This window comes from Rhizopus microsporus (genome assembly GCF_002708625.1).
Source record: "Rhizopus microsporus ATCC 52813 unplaced genomic scaffold scaffold_1, whole genome shotgun sequence".
Lineage (NCBI taxonomy): Eukaryota > Fungi > Mucoromycota > Mucoromycetes > Mucorales > Rhizopodaceae > Rhizopus > Rhizopus microsporus.
The window spans coordinates 1,378,275-1,392,986 of NW_019671916.1; the positions used below are offsets into that span (position 1 = coordinate 1,378,275).

The 14,712-nt window shown below is 37.4% G+C and overlaps 8 protein-coding genes across 8 annotated transcripts; 4 read left to right on the forward strand and 4 right to left on the reverse strand.

The window, feature by feature from the left end:
- The first annotated feature begins 279 nt into the window (after nt 1-279).
- RHIMIDRAFT_253998 (uncharacterized protein) lies at nt 280-835 on the forward strand. Its single transcript, XM_023611065.1, has 3 exons — nt 280-657; nt 708-728; nt 812-835. Exon 1 carries the CDS (start codon nt 374-376, stop codon nt 614-616), a length of 243 nt encoding a protein of 80 aa, XP_023471170.1. The 5' UTR covers nt 280-373; the 3' UTR covers nt 617-657; nt 708-728; nt 812-835.
- RHIMIDRAFT_232890 (uncharacterized protein) lies at nt 798-3,241 on the forward strand (the record flags this gene model as incomplete). The annotated part of the gene is made up of 6 exons (XM_023607835.1): nt 798-840; nt 914-1,101; nt 1,161-2,118; nt 2,178-2,524; nt 2,580-2,668; nt 2,719-3,241. 6 exons carry the CDS (start codon nt 798-800, stop codon nt 3,239-3,241), a joined length of 2,148 nt encoding a protein of 715 aa, XP_023471171.1.
- A 208-nt stretch (nt 3,242-3,449) lies between these two features.
- Nucleotides 3,450-5,093, reverse strand: RHIMIDRAFT_196889 (kinase-like protein; the record flags this gene model as incomplete). Its single annotated transcript, XM_023606156.1, has 7 exons — nt 3,450-3,567; nt 3,642-3,859; nt 3,916-4,040; nt 4,111-4,162; nt 4,216-4,285; nt 4,343-4,494; nt 4,815-5,093. 7 exons carry the CDS (start codon nt 5,091-5,093, stop codon nt 3,450-3,452), a joined length of 1,014 nt encoding a protein of 337 aa, XP_023471172.1.
- Nucleotides 5,094-5,153: 60 nt separating this feature from the next.
- RHIMIDRAFT_221700 (uncharacterized protein) lies at nt 5,154-6,124 on the reverse strand. The gene is made up of 3 exons (XM_023607439.1): nt 6,004-6,124; nt 5,783-5,949; nt 5,154-5,728 (listed from the first exon to the last, which is right to left on the reverse strand). The coding sequence occupies exons 1-3, from the start codon at nt 6,113-6,115 to the stop codon at nt 5,543-5,545; spliced, it is 465 nt and encodes a 154-aa protein (XP_023471173.1). The 5' UTR covers nt 6,116-6,124; the 3' UTR covers nt 5,154-5,542.
- A 792-nt stretch (nt 6,125-6,916) lies between these two features.
- On the forward strand, nt 6,917-8,121 carry RHIMIDRAFT_243532 (uncharacterized protein; the record flags this gene model as incomplete). The annotated part of the gene is made up of 4 exons (XM_023609954.1): nt 6,917-7,135; nt 7,202-7,537; nt 7,591-7,756; nt 7,895-8,121. 4 exons carry the CDS (start codon nt 6,917-6,919, stop codon nt 8,119-8,121), a joined length of 948 nt encoding a protein of 315 aa, XP_023471174.1.
- Nucleotides 8,122-10,233: 2,112 nt separating this feature from the next.
- RHIMIDRAFT_310176 (uncharacterized protein) lies at nt 10,234-11,965 on the forward strand (the record flags this gene model as incomplete). Its single annotated transcript, XM_023614635.1, has 5 exons — nt 10,234-10,245; nt 10,305-10,621; nt 10,747-10,993; nt 11,057-11,249; nt 11,355-11,965. 5 exons carry the CDS (start codon nt 10,234-10,236, stop codon nt 11,963-11,965), a joined length of 1,380 nt encoding a protein of 459 aa, XP_023471175.1.
- Nucleotides 11,966-12,775: 810 nt separating this feature from the next.
- RHIMIDRAFT_310177 (uncharacterized protein) lies at nt 12,776-13,872 on the reverse strand. Its single transcript, XM_023614636.1, has 6 exons — nt 13,775-13,872; nt 13,676-13,721; nt 13,558-13,620; nt 13,459-13,505; nt 13,084-13,398; nt 12,776-13,024 (listed from the first exon to the last, which is right to left on the reverse strand). The coding sequence occupies exons 1-6, from the start codon at nt 13,841-13,843 to the stop codon at nt 12,812-12,814; spliced, it is 753 nt and encodes a 250-aa protein (XP_023471176.1). The 5' UTR covers nt 13,844-13,872; the 3' UTR covers nt 12,776-12,811.
- Nucleotides 13,873-14,456: 584 nt separating this feature from the next.
- Nucleotides 14,457-14,672, reverse strand: RHIMIDRAFT_232898 (uncharacterized protein; the record flags this gene model as incomplete). Its single annotated transcript, XM_023607836.1, has 1 exon — nt 14,457-14,672. A coding segment is annotated over one exon (216 nt), but the record flags the coding sequence as incomplete, so codon positions are not given.
- Between the last annotated feature and the right edge of the window lie 40 nt (nt 14,673-14,712).

The following is a 14,712-nucleotide window of genomic DNA, read 5'->3' on the forward strand; positions in this document are numbered from 1 at the left end:
CTTGACATCCCTTTGAAGTGGACCTTAAAAATAACAGCAGATCAAAGTAGACAAGCTTTGGTCAAGCCTAATCCCCTTGTTCCTTGATTCCAACTTACTTTGGTTTTGCCTTTGTGATATTTGTAGTTGTTATAGTTGCGGTTGTAGTAGTGGTAAAGGACAGAAATGCAATGAGACTCTTTATGTTTCTTTTATTTGAAAGAACAAAGATGAAGATATTAAAAATGATTATATGTATTTTTAATTATTATTGTGATTGATCAGTTTATGCTACTAAGCTTTTGTTATTGATATGTAAACACTACCTATTGGCCCTTATTCAATGTAGAATACGACAGTTTTGTTTAATACTTTAAAAGCATCTAAAAATCTTATGAAAGGTATTTTTGTTTGTTTATTATATTTGTTAAATGGGCTAACGTTTAAAATAAAAAAGTCTCGATCTAGTTTCTGTGCACCAAGTGCATCTTTTGTGCCTCTCAAGAAGCCTTACTTTCTCTCCCTTTCTAGTGACAAAGTTATGTGTTTTGCTCTTCTTACTTATTTACCACAGTCACTTTTTGAATTATCTTTGACATGTGCTACTATTCATGGTGTAAACAAAGATAAGGTGTAATTGTTTGCTTAGCAAAATAGAGGGTATTTTCTCTTCTAATGGTACGGTAAGCATTTGTATTGAAAGAACCTGCTAACCGTTCGCCCAATAGCATCAATTCGGAGTTAGTACAGTAAATCATAAATGATAAACTAGTTCGGTAGCCTTTTTTTTACCTTTTGTTTATTTTTTTTTTTTTACTATGTCTTCTCAAAGAACGATCCCTGAAGAATTATATTACTTACGTAAGCTAACAAACTAAAGTTTTATATAAAAGACCCTTTATAGATTTGTACAGCTGACTTATATTGTCATTAGGCCCAAACCATGACTTGCGCCGTCTTCGCAAAGCCGAACTTAAGGACATTCTTATGAAGCACGGTGTCCCATATGGTTCTTTGATGACAAGAACCGAACTGCTCCACCTGTTCAAAAACAAAGTTCTCAGTAGACGTGATGATATAATAGACACGTACTACACCACCATGAACAATCAAAATCTTATTGTAAGTTTAACGCGATTATACACCCTTTTATACCATTATTAATAAATAATTTCATATAGGATGCTGACGGGTTTGTTATGCCAACATCAAGTCTCAACAGAAAGCCTGTTTACCCTTACGGTGCAGAGGATTCGTTTGCGGAGTCTGAAGATGATGCTCCCGTCCATGAGCCATCTTCCAGTTCAAGCGCCACTCAGTATATCTCTGATAGTGTTAACCAGTGGTTTTCGTCTAAGCAGCAAGATCGACCTGAGAAAAACAGTACAACTGAAATAGAAACAAATGCTGCTCATTTCGATCCCTATGACTCCTTTGTCTCAGATAACGATGAACTGGCCATCGTGCCTACTACCCAGTTATCATATCCTGGAACAACTAATGATGATAACAAGCCTAATGTTGAGAATGAGCTTGATGTTAAGCAAGTCGATACCTGCAAAAGTAGTCCTGAGCCTAAGCAGGCTACTTCCATTGAAAATAATCCTGATGCTGAGCCAGTAACAATTGATGATGAGGAGCAAGATGTCACCGATGAAGATCGTAACAGCGACGCTTCTTATGAGGTTTGCGCTCCCAGTTCTGGAAGCTCGCACAGCTCTTATGCTTCTGAAGATTCAAATGATCAGTCTTCTGGCGACGAAGACGATAGCTTTGACTCCGATTATTATCCTGATGATGAGTCTGACGACGAGTCTGACAAAGACAACGATGAGTTGAGAAAGGGAATTGATGAAAAGGAATTAGTCTATTTGCAGTCAGACAGCTCTCTTCCGCCTGAAAGCCTCCGTCAGCTGTATGAGCAAAGACAGGCATACTCAGAGAGGTTTACAGTTAGAAAAATGATCATGGTTATTATTAACACTTGTGTTTCTTATTTCCCTTTTAACGCACGCAATCACTTACTGCCATTCAGATTCTTATTTACTACCCTTGCTCTTTCCCTTATCCTCTTCTTAATGATAGTTACTCTCTTCAGATACAAAAATGGTTATTGCAGTAATCATAAAGCACAAGGATGTAATTATCACCCTCTGCCCTTTATCACACTCTTACTAACTTGTTATCTTTTCTTATAGATCAATCCTTGTACTATTCGTACTTTCCTTCGACATGTATTCCATGCCCTCAAAATGGTATCTGTGTCAATGGTAAACTAAATTGTGAGCCAATTTACGTACGTCAGCGTCCACTGTACAATCCAGGTGGACTATTACCTATAGCTGATAAATGCGTACACACCGCTGACATGATAAGGCAGATCAATAAGGCTATGAAGCATATGGAACAATCTTTGACTACCGCACAAGGGAATCTGATATACAATGAATACAAAAGAAACCTTAGGCATCAAGAATTACCACAAAACATTGCTGCTTTTTATCAGAGTGATTTCTTGGATGAGATGAAGAAGTATATTAACAATGTGAGTCTACGATTTATGATATAGCAAGTATCTCTGAATATAACATTTAACGTAGGATGAATTAACTACAACTGAAGTTTATGGCATACTCAATCTAGCCTTGAAAAAACTGACTGGTCATCCTACAGTCTATGTCTGGGAAAAGTAAGTCTTTAGTAATGACTCTATTTGTATAATACTTATCAATAATGCAGTAAGGATGGTGTGCCTATGATTGGGACTACCTCTGCTATTTTTCCTTTTAGGTATTATTTACTGAGAGCAAGTTGTAGGCTCTTCTATGGCGACACACGATACATTATACTCTCTGTTATTCTTACTGTTATGGCGATTCCTGTAGTGGCTGTCGGCAAAGTATACATCAAACGTCGCCATGCATACAAGGATAAAATCAATCATTATGTATCTGATATACTCGTGTGGCTCAGAGATCCGCATGAATTTTATGTACAGAGACCAGCGAGAGCCTACCAGACATTGAAGAATTCAGGAGTTATCCCTGTTGATACTCTTAGAGCAGAATTGATGCACATTAATGAAGATTGTAGTGTGAAGGACTGGGACCAAGTGGTCAAGCTTGTACATAAAAATCCAAATGTCCTCCGCACTATATACGAAGTACAAGGCCATTTGGTAGAATGCTGGGGACTCACTCCTGTGAGTTATATTCCTCAAAGGTCTAGTATTCTTCAAACAATTGTAAATAGATTCTTTTAAATAAAATTACATATATATAAATCAGTTGTGCTTTAAGTTATTTCATATCTTCCTCAATTTTTGTTCAAAAGAAGGCATGATTTATTGATCTTGTAGGGTGTGTTTGTTTATCATGCAAATAGGCATCACAGAAGGAATAAGTGTATTGTATATAGCCACATATATATGGAGGTATATTTTATATGTTGATATCATTGCTTGTTTGATATCACAAATGACTCTTTGCCCAATTCATGATGTCCTCTTTAGTGGCTGTTGTATTCTTTATGAACGCCGTGTTTAATAAATCATTAGGTGTTGCACGAGTTTGGACATCCTTTACAAGACTATAGATAATATAAGATCAGTTCATATATTATGATTCATGCATATATCTGTATCAATATATATTTCCTATTACCATAGCGATAAGAACTGCTCATAGTCTTGTGGATACTTTCCTGCTGGAAGTGTGGGCACTGGTTCATTTACTATATACTGCAATAGTTCAAAGATAGCCAGCGATCTGCCATCTGAAGAAGTAAAAGGAAATTTACCTAGTCCTAATTCCATCAATGTGATACCGATAGACCAAACATCTGACTTTACAGAGTAAGGTGAACCTAATATACGTTCCGGCTGAAGATAGAAAAAGTTAACGGCCTTTTCTTTCTTCACTATATATATTAACTTACACTCATGTATGAACTGGTACCAACAAATGTATTTGCTACAGAATCAATCAGTTGTCCTGATACTCCAAAATCACAAATCTTGATTTGTCCTGCAGAGTTGACCAACACATTCGACGGCTTCAAATCTAATAAAAGCTGCATAATCAGCATATAAACGCATGACTATCCCCTCCCTCTTTTCCCCTCCCTTTGTACCTCTGTGTATAATTCTATGGCTATCATAAAGGTAGATCAAGCCATCCACAATCTATTTAATCTCGACTTGGTAAATCATCATTGTGTAGTTATAAGGTATATTACCGCATATCCTATATGTCTTAGTATATCCATTGGAATGGGTCCACTCTTTTTATAGATTTTATCCAAGGAACTGTATGAATATGAAAAGGGTTATTTATATTATCAACATTTTTATGCCTCTTATTACCCAACATCCATATATTCCATGCACATTGAAATGTCTCCACCACTAAGGAATGCACCATAAAAGCTTACGATATGCTCTGAGTTACAGTCGTGTAAGAACTGCATCTCTCTCATCACTTGTTTACGTACAGTTACTCGAGGATCTTCTGGCTTCTTTCGTTTGGTATGCACAGGTAATAAGGGCCTCATATTAGCAATACTGTAATCAGTGCTGTTAGTCGATGGTTGCTTGTTGGTCGATGTAGGTATCTGATATGACATTGATTTCTCAGGTCTCTTTTTAATTTCGTGTATTGACAGGTCCTTGACGACGTCCTCTATTTCCCCATCGTCCTCTTGATTGTCATTTTCTTTTGGGCTGCTACCAAAGATACCTGAGCGTCTTGCAAACGCGGGAGAGTCAAGTAATGATTGAGGATAGATCGTCTATAAAGTTTTAAACACTTATTTATTTAATTTTCTCTTCTCTGTACCTTTTTGGCCATAATTCTTTTTGAAGGAATATGCAACACTTTATAGACGGTTCCACCATTTCCAGCACCTAGTTCTTCAAGATTTTGAATATCCTCCTCACGAAGATCAAGTCGTAGTTCTAAGCCGATCTCAAGATCACTAAGGTCTTTGTATAGTTTGTCGTACTCTTCTTGTTTTGCCGACTTTAAAGCAGGAACAGGTGCTGCTGTAGCTGCAGAGCCTGCTGGTAAAGCCAAGTTCTTGTAGTTTCTCTTTTTACGTACAATGGGTTTGAGCATGAAGACAAGATTATAAAAAAAAAAAGGAAAAAAAGGGAAAAAAGAAAAAAAAAATGGTGCCTCTTTCTCTCTTTCTCTGTTTGTCCTTTGTCTCTCTCTCTCTCTAATTCTCTCGGTTTGCGCGCGCGCGGAATTTGTTTTAGTTTACTTAAGGGGAAAAAGACATCGTGTTTGGTTAATATCTCATAAACACTTCTTTCATAAATTATTCGCGCACAATTCTTTAATTACACTTGATCCATCTGTCCTTTATTGTTCTTTATTCATCTTTTCGAAAGATAAAAAAAAGGGGGGGGGGAGATTTGAACTTTATATAACAAAATGAAAATTGATGTTATTAATCATTTTGATATCTCATTCTTTTTGCTTCTTGTGGCTCTCTATTTTGCTATTTATTGTCGCATTTGCTGTTTGAAATTTTATTTTATTCTGAATAATGTACAAATTTGTTATAAAGTAGTCAAATCAATCAATCCAAATCTTCTAGGCTTTGGTTGATCTAAAGGGATAGGAAGTGTTGCTTCACGATCAAAGACAATACCAACTAGTCTACGCTTAGGGTGTTGTGGATCCTTATAAAAACGAACATATCCTGGTTCTAAAGCATAGAGTGTGTGATCTTTACCAATGCCAACCTATGCTATTATTAGTAAAAAATATACATATATATTATTCAACGTATATATTACATTGTCTCCTGGGTGGAACTTGGTGCCTCTTTGACGGACAATAATGTTGCCAGGAACAACCTCTTGTCCTGCAAATATCTTCACTCCTAATCTTCTACCTGCTGAATCTCTACCGTTACGAGAAGAGCCTCCTGATTTTTTTGTAGCCCAACGGACTTGAGTGAGTTCTATAGAAAATGTCAATCTCTTGAATTGGCTGTCGTATTATATTGTATATTCACCTATATTATTTTTAACAAATGGGGTAATTGCTGGCCTAGTGCATGCTGCCAATTGATTTACTTTTGCAGTTGTTGTGCTGAAATGTGTAAATGTACGATTCAGTAGTGACATTGGAGAAGTGTAAAAAAAATATTTTTGATAGTCTCAAGGGGGAACATGGGTGGAGTAAGAACCAAAAACGTCACATATTTAATCACCGACATTCGGTGTTGTCGTTGGCAGTAAATACCCACAAAAATGTAGTAGCCACAAAATGAACATGAAGCTTGCCACTATTCTCATATGAAGAAAAAAATTTAATTGCTGTATTTTGCGCGTTTTTCTAGTAATTACGCCTATCATTAATATCAACGACAATCTCATCACCCGCATGATTCCTGAATATGATGATGAATTTACCACCATTCGATTTACTAACGAAGCAGGATTTGAAGAGTGGTTCAACAATATTGCTCAGAAGCATGCCAACTGGAACCTTCGCCAAAGCTGGGCCAATGAGAAAGCAAAACCTTTTGTTGGCTAGCCTCTTACTGTCTCCTTAAAATTGCATACTATTAAGTATCAATGTGATCATGCAGGAAAGCGAGACATCCACCAAGAAAGCAGGAACGAAAGAATCTATCAAGATTGGATGCTCTGCGTATATTAACAAGCATCTTCTGACTGACGGTGTAGCCGAAGTGAAGTATAGATGGGAGCATCCTGACCATAATCCATGTGATGTGCAAGAGATTATCTCATCTAGACTTCCTTCCAAAGTGAAGTAGATTGAAGAACAAGTTAATCAAAGCATAGATTGGAAACCCATCAAAAGCCTTCTTAGGATGAACGCAGCTCGTCTCTTACAAGTATGTATTCCTTTATCATTGGAGCTTATGTGATAGTTTCTGACTTTTAGCTAGATTGAGCAAAATGGTATCTTCCTCTTTTTCTCCGCTTCGAATCAATTATTACGATGTTAGAAACGTCATCAATGTTAGATTGATGAAGTTGAGTAGAAGAGCTGTTCTTGACAGGGTTAGTGCCCAAATTTGGATAGAAGAACTGGCCAAAAAAGGAGCAAAGATTTTGTTCAAGGTGTACGAAGATGGCTCGTTTCTTATTTCTTGGGTTGCTCAATGGCAAATGAAGGTAAAGTTTCTTGATGAAATGCGTATCTATGTCAGTTAAATTTAAGCATAACTATAGTATTTACAGGAAGCCGAAGAGGGGCGCATAGACTCGACACACAAAGCCTGCAAGCCATTCAATGACCCCAAAAAGGACGGCTATTTGCTCACTATTGTTGTTAGAAGCTCTATCACCAACAAACGTCTTCCTGTTTGCTTCTTTGTCACTGATAATGAGATCATTCCCACCTTACACCAGTGGCTAAGTTGGCTGAAAGACAGCTTTAATCTTAACGTTAAAAGAATCATGGTTGATTGCAGTCCCACGGAATTTGCTGCTATAAGAGAAGTCTCCGATAATGTAGACATACTGTTATGTCATTGGCATATCAAGCGTGCGTGGGAAACCCACATCAAGCGAGGCGTAAGTTTTAAACGTGGGTTTAATGTAGATATTAAACATCTTGTAACATTTAGGTGAAGATAAGCAAGTCTACTTACGACACAAAGCTGGCAGAAGATCGTGTTCGCGCTAATCTGAATAGCATGATGTACTCAGAAACGCCGGAAGCATCCGATCTCGCCCATCAGTTGTTCCTTGCTGAAAATAAGGAATTTGAAGTATTCCTTGCGTACTTTAACAGTTTGTGGCTTCCGAGAAGGGAATTGTGGTCTAAAGCGTGGAGACATGTGACCATTCATGCTTATTGTTCCAACTCACTAAAATCTAGCTTTTCTATCTATATATAGAATGCTTCTTTCCATACAAACAATCTAATAGAATCGTATCATAACCAATTGAAGACGTTCTATTTTGGTCGCTCTCGCTCTTTGCATGTAGATCGCCTAGCCTGCCTGTTATCCCAAGTGGTAGCATTAGGTTATTGGCAGGACACAATCAAAGTTGCGAATGATTTTGGTGGGTTTCGCTTGACAGTCAACCAAGAAAAGAAGAGAAGAGCAGCATACTGTATTGATTACGACGTTGCCTGCTCCATGGTAGAGTAGCTCGAAGAAAATGTCTATCAGTGCAGATCCTTCACTGAAGACATCCTCTTTTATGATATGGATACAAAAGAAGGCTTTTTGAAGAACTGCAACTGCCCTGATCAAACAAAGATGTGTAAGCATATTTTTTTTGGTCAGTCGCGTAATCAAGCTGCCTTTTTCTCCCCATGCTCCTGCCCCTGCTGCTCAGCAAGAAAGGTTTCTGCCCCAAATGAAGACCAAGGCCTTCTTTGCCGTGAACTATTACTTTGGCATAATTTATCAGATTTGCTTCACTGTATCAGCATGAGGCTTTGTAAGGCCTGCTGCATCAATGATCTGTTGATCTGCCTCATTATAGGAAGCGTGGCTGTAATTAAAAGCTCGTATGATCTCCTGAAATAAACTGTGGGGATTTCCTTTTTTGGATCTTGCAGTATCCTAATGCAGCGTCTCTAGTATTACCCATTTGTATAAAAAATATAACATAATATTCACCTTAGTAGAAGAGCTTATATCGTCTAGTCAGAATATATGGAGATGATATTGCTAATTTCATATTGTAGAGATATTCTATTTTAATTAAGAAAATGAGTCATTTCACCGTATCTAACACAGATGACAACATCATTGTAATAAATAGTATGAAGCTAACTTTTGACATAATCTGTGTGTGATAAATAAAATTTGGGGCGGCCAAGGATATCAGCAGCAGCTTCGTTTTTCTTTTTTCTCTTGCCCTCAATAATCTCTGAAAGCTATCATCAGGTTAGTGAGGACAACAGCCTGATGAGAGTTCCTTATAGCTCAAACACTTTATAACATAGAATGAAACATACTGAACAGAAAATCTATTTTGATGGCGTTAACATAACAAGGGATCCAATTCTACGGCAAAACTTGAAGCGTACTGCTAGCGAAAGCTCTGAGAATCCTCCCTTAAAAAGACTACGTCTTGTACCAAAATCTCCTGAGCTCTTATACAACAGCTTCTTGCGTTCTATTCATGATTATATAAAGGCCACCGTTGAGTCCACTACTAAAAAAAAAAGCAAAAATGTGGAAAGGGATCTGAACAAGTTGGAACAAAAGTTGCTCAATATCAAAACCTTACCAAGAAGCGTCTTGGCACAAGCTGCTCATATACCGTCCTGAGAGATTATTTGGACAAAAATTCCATAAAAAAGAATGACGTAGTTTTTAAAGAATATGTTCAGGGAAACTTTCATTCTATAGCAAGAGATTTAAGGGACGAAGTAACAGAAGGGGAACACGACGATACAGAACCCGAGGTTCATTCTGCCGATATAGAGTATAGAGCTTGTAGCGTGGCGGTAAACCGAATTATCAGAAACGATTTACCGCTAGAGATAAAACAAGCTGTTTTGGAAAAACTTGAGAGCACTCTTACCCAAGTATCTGATTACATTATAAACATCACGTTCATAATGAATATGGTTCTGCTAGAGCTACGAAATCGCGATATGATCACACAAGGCTTTTTTAATATCGCAAATATACTTCCAGATGGCTTTCTACCCAGCCAAAACTGTACTATAGAGCATACCATTGGCCCTCTTTCCGTAGCAGATTCATCTACGAAGGACTTTAGCATGCTTATGGAGCTTCAGTATATTAGTTTGATGCATTCTTGCTGTTTTGGATCAACTGGTGCACAACAGACAAATTTAAACAAGCATCCTGCCCAGGTGGCCATCTTCAAGGCCCTAGAATCATCTGGAATAGAGAAAGTGCAGTTTAAAAAACATCGTTAAAGTCTCATGAAATGGGAAATGCTTTTATTGATGTTGCCACAAGCATGAAAAATATGTGGAGCACACCAAAAATCTTCCACGGTTTGATGAACAGTTTGTTAGCCGAGAAGTCAAATACAGAAGCTATATCCAGAAAAAAGTAAAGAAAGGTCAAAAAAAGACCCGTAACAGTCAGTAGATGATAATAGCGTGGTATCTACTTTTACTGATCTGCCTAGGAATGCAAGGAGGAATATTGTACGAGGGGAAGAATACAAGAGGAAAAAGTGCGAGGAAAAGACAAAAAGAAAGCCTGAAGAAGCGCACAATTGGAAAACTAAAGCTGACGCATGTCAAAAAAAGGATTGATGGATATAAAATGGCTGTTTTGGTAAGGTACCTTATTTTCGTACTACAAGATATTGACAATGTAACGTTCTTGCTTCACAGGCTAGGAAAGTCGAAAGGAGCAATATAACAAGAACTGAGAGCAATATTACAGGAAGAAGTCAACTTACCAGTGAAAATGATGACGATGATGGTATAGAAGAAGAAGAGCTGATCACAGGCAATACCACAGACTTAACAAGAAGGAGATTACGCTGCTTAAAATCTGTTCTGAAAAGCCTACTTCTCGATGACAGAAAAGATGCATTCAGTGTCGACGACCCGAAAAAGGAATGTTCTGAAGTTGAAGAAAAAGAAGCATATCCTTACATGTTGATTTTGAATGCTTTGAAGCCGTATATTCCAAAAAAGAAAGAACGGTTCATCATAACTCATCAGTACCATTTTGCATCCTAGCGAATGATACCCTTTTGTATGCTGGTTACAAGAAGTTTTACAGAAAGCTTTGTTCACAGCCATCTGCTTCTACACTACATGCCTTAAGAATAGACGGGCCATCATTGTATCAAACATTGACCAGACTTCCTTGTGCATTGGCAATATTCAACTATGATAACTATCTCATAGAATCGGTTGAAGAAGCTCGCCAAAACAAGTATGCTGTTTTTAGCTCATTGTGTGATATTAATGCTATAACAATGATGTACAAGTTCAATGGCATCAGGTTTGCTCAAAATATATCACTATTACCTGGAACCAAGACTGCTCGCTTGCTTGGAACAAAGGATACTGTAAGTAATTCAAGCAAGAATGGCCCAGCCTCGCATGACTTGATATATCATCTATCTGTGAAGGAAGAGTCTAAAAAGTCGAAAGAAACCCTCCAACAAGAAATGCAGGGCTTGCAAGCTGAAGTTACTGGAATAGAAAAGCAGCTGAAAGATGCTTTGAAGAACGAAAAGAGCAGAAACTTTTCCAAGGAGATAAATGGATTAAAGCTGAAATGGAGAAATAGCAGTCTTGAAGAAGGGAATTGCTTATACAATGGTATAGAGCAACTTAAAGATGAATGAAATCAGTCGTTTTCTTTGGTGCAAACAACACGGGATGACCTGAAGCTGAAAAGGCAAATGTTGCATTTCAAAAGGATAGCAATGAAACAACAATCTGTAATCGCCCATAAAGCAGCCATTGCTTCTGAGAACAGCAATGATCAGTGGTACGTTCTCCAGAAGCATAACCATGGGATTGTCAAAGTGGAAGATTGTCGGATAAGTCTGCAGGCTAATCTTTCTGAAGAATTTATTTTTTCTGGCACAGACAGTGGTTTGAAGACGATGACAAGCACTGTTCCTCTCACGATGAAACGGTTCAAGTTTCATCTTGAGCTTCGCAACAAGTACAAGGCATTGGGAAATACCGATGAGTGTAAAGAGGAAGCTCAGAAAATAGTGAGCAAGTATAGCAGTGAAGAATCTGGCGCAAAATCATTTCTGCAGCTACCATCCTCTATGGCAATAAAGACAGGCGATATAGATATTGGTTCAGGATATTATAATGTCCGAAGAAAGCTAGAAAAAGCAAAGAAGTCAACAGAAGGCAAAGTACTGCAAGAGATAGAAGATAAACTTGCAAAATTAGATATGAAATCTACCACAAGCGTCAAGCAAGCAGTGAAGATATATCAACAACACGTCGATAACCGTATAGCATTCATGAATCTCTACCATTCCAAAAAGAGTCAGATCGAAAAGGACATGTGAAATTGAAAACAATTGTTTACGACACGATTGTGTGCAAAAGAAAAAAGGTTTTCGATAGGCAAGAAAGGCAAAGAGCACAGTAATATGTGATTGATGAATACTAAATAATAGATAAACTATTTAGTGAAAGTTAAAAGCAGTCCATGCCCTATCATGTTCATAGGAGATAGAGACATGTGAGTAGGTTCAGTAATAAAGGAATTCAGACGATATGGGGGGGTGAATGGAAACAAGAATTACATGGTATGAACGTCAATGTGTGCATCACAAATGAGAGCATAACGTCTCAAACCTGCATTTACTGTTTCTCCAAATTAGACAACCCCATTCATCGAAAGACTATAAAGGATAAAGAAATCAAGATAAAAGTCAAAGAATCTTTCTTGTGCCGAAATCCTGGCTGCGTGCTGGCGTCAAACAAAAAAGCTGTCAAGCCGAGAGACGACCTTTTTGCACTCGCCATTGGCCTTTCTGGTCTATGCTCGCTGCTCTTCTAGGAGACATTTCCTGGATTATCTGCTAAAATCAGTGACTGCAACACTGACTTTATAAACAAGACCGCCTCCTTCCTAAATGAAAGAGAATGCTGGGATATTGGCCTTGATGCCATTAATCGGGGGTAAATCAAAGACATTTGAAAAGAATGGTTACTAAAATTCTTCAATAGATTCAGTTGTGACTTCTTAATTGCGGTGGCAATTTAACGTTCCCGTGGTGTTGTCAGTGCACTTTGACAGATCTTATAAAAACAAAGTCAAGCGTGTATTTACATAAACCATAATAGGCTCATTCTTTATTTTCTATAAACACTATTTTTTTTTTTAAAAAAAAAAACCCTCTTTACATTCATTTACCAAAGCTCAGCTTATTCAAAAATCCCTTCTTATTCTTTGCTGAAATGTCATGTAATGGATATTTAGGTGCAGTTGAAGCATCAGCCCTATAAGCTGCGGCAAGCTCATCCAGGTTATCATCCCATTCAAGATCGCGCAAACGATGACCAAGTTTACGTTCTCTTAATTTGATTGTATATGATCTTACGCATGTTGCTGTGTAAAGCTATTTTTTTTTAAATAAGAAAAAATAAGCCCAAAATATGTATTCCATCCGAAGCTTACCATAAATAGCTGCCCAACAAAAAGCAAGATGGCTGTTCCAATAACATCAGCCTGAATAGCTTGATCACAGTTAGCCAAGCCATAGGTGTCACCATACTTCATTCCTAAAAAGGTTGTCGTATATCCTCCTACTGAAATGGTTGTGTTGGTGTTGGCTTCGGTTGAGTTGCTTGAAGGGTTAGATTCTGCACAAGCTTGTAATGCTTTTGATCTGTTGGTTAATGCTAATACGAATGATAGGGCTTCCCAAATGGTGAGGAAGAATACCAAGAGCCACAGCAAGGTCTTGGTCAGACGCATCATTCCAAGTTTAGCCTATCATAAACGCACGCGCGATTAACTATGGATTGAATGTAGACAATTATCCTTATTTACCACAAGAGCTGAAAATGTTGTCACCAAAGCCACAACTACGGCTGCAACTATATAACAAAGATAAGTATTAAATCTATATTAAAACTCGGATAAACTTACTGCAGAAACCGATATAGACCCAGGGAAGAACTGTATGGACAACGGCAAGGTGCATTACCATTGCTATAACGATAATAATAATCAGTATGTGTTGAAAAGTTAGTGTATTGTCTCTTACGATTTTTATGTGCAAAAGTAGCAGCAAGGATAGCTATTGATACAAGCTATATACACATATATGTTAATAATAGTAATAAAAAGCTAATTTATACATTACAGCCATGATTATTCCACTAATGACTATTCCACCTCTTAAAGGTATAATACAACAACATCTTGTGGGCATTTTGAATTTACTAATTTACAGATAAAAACAAGAAATGGAAAAAGAAAAAAAAAAAGAGTAGAGGACATTCATTTAAGGTTTAGTTGGAAAGAAAGTTACACGAAACTATTTAAGCTGAAAGGGCTTCAAAGGACGAATCATAAAAAGTGAGAGAGAAGAGGTACGGTTGATTGATTTAGCTTAGCCCTTTTTAATTGATGTCAATATTAGACGAGTTAACAGAAGCATTATATGAAATGCTTGACAGCTTAATGATGTAAAAATAATTTATATAATTCTGTACCTCTTTTTTATAATTCAACCATTATTTAAGATGAGTTACTTGTCTACTGTTTATTTAATAATGTAAAGCTCAGCCTTGACATGCTCACGGGAAAAAGGTATCACAGAACTTCTGAAAGAGACATGCTTAATAAACTCTATTGATTGGAATATAATACTGTTTTATTAAAAATAAATTTCAGATAGAGGTTAAAATTATGATGCGTATGAAAAAATGATTAGCGCATGTTAAAAAGGAAAGAATATAAAGAATTATACAGTTAGTTATGTAAGAAAATTATTACATGTATATAACTTATCCTGAAGGCATCTAGATGTGTCCTAGCGATAACTAGGACGGAGAGTCATCGCCTAAACGTATTCTAATTCTTGGTTGCTCCTGATCGTTCACTCTTCTTCGATGTCTTGTAGAAGCAACAGCAACCCGACGAAACCTATGAGAGACCATGCCATTATGTCGAAGCCCACGAAGGATGTGCATGTAGTTGAGGAAAGCAGCAACATCCCTGTTCCATAAGCGATATCTATCTGGTGCTGCCATGGCAGGTCTACAGTATAGATTAGTGCATCTACAAGCAATATTCAAT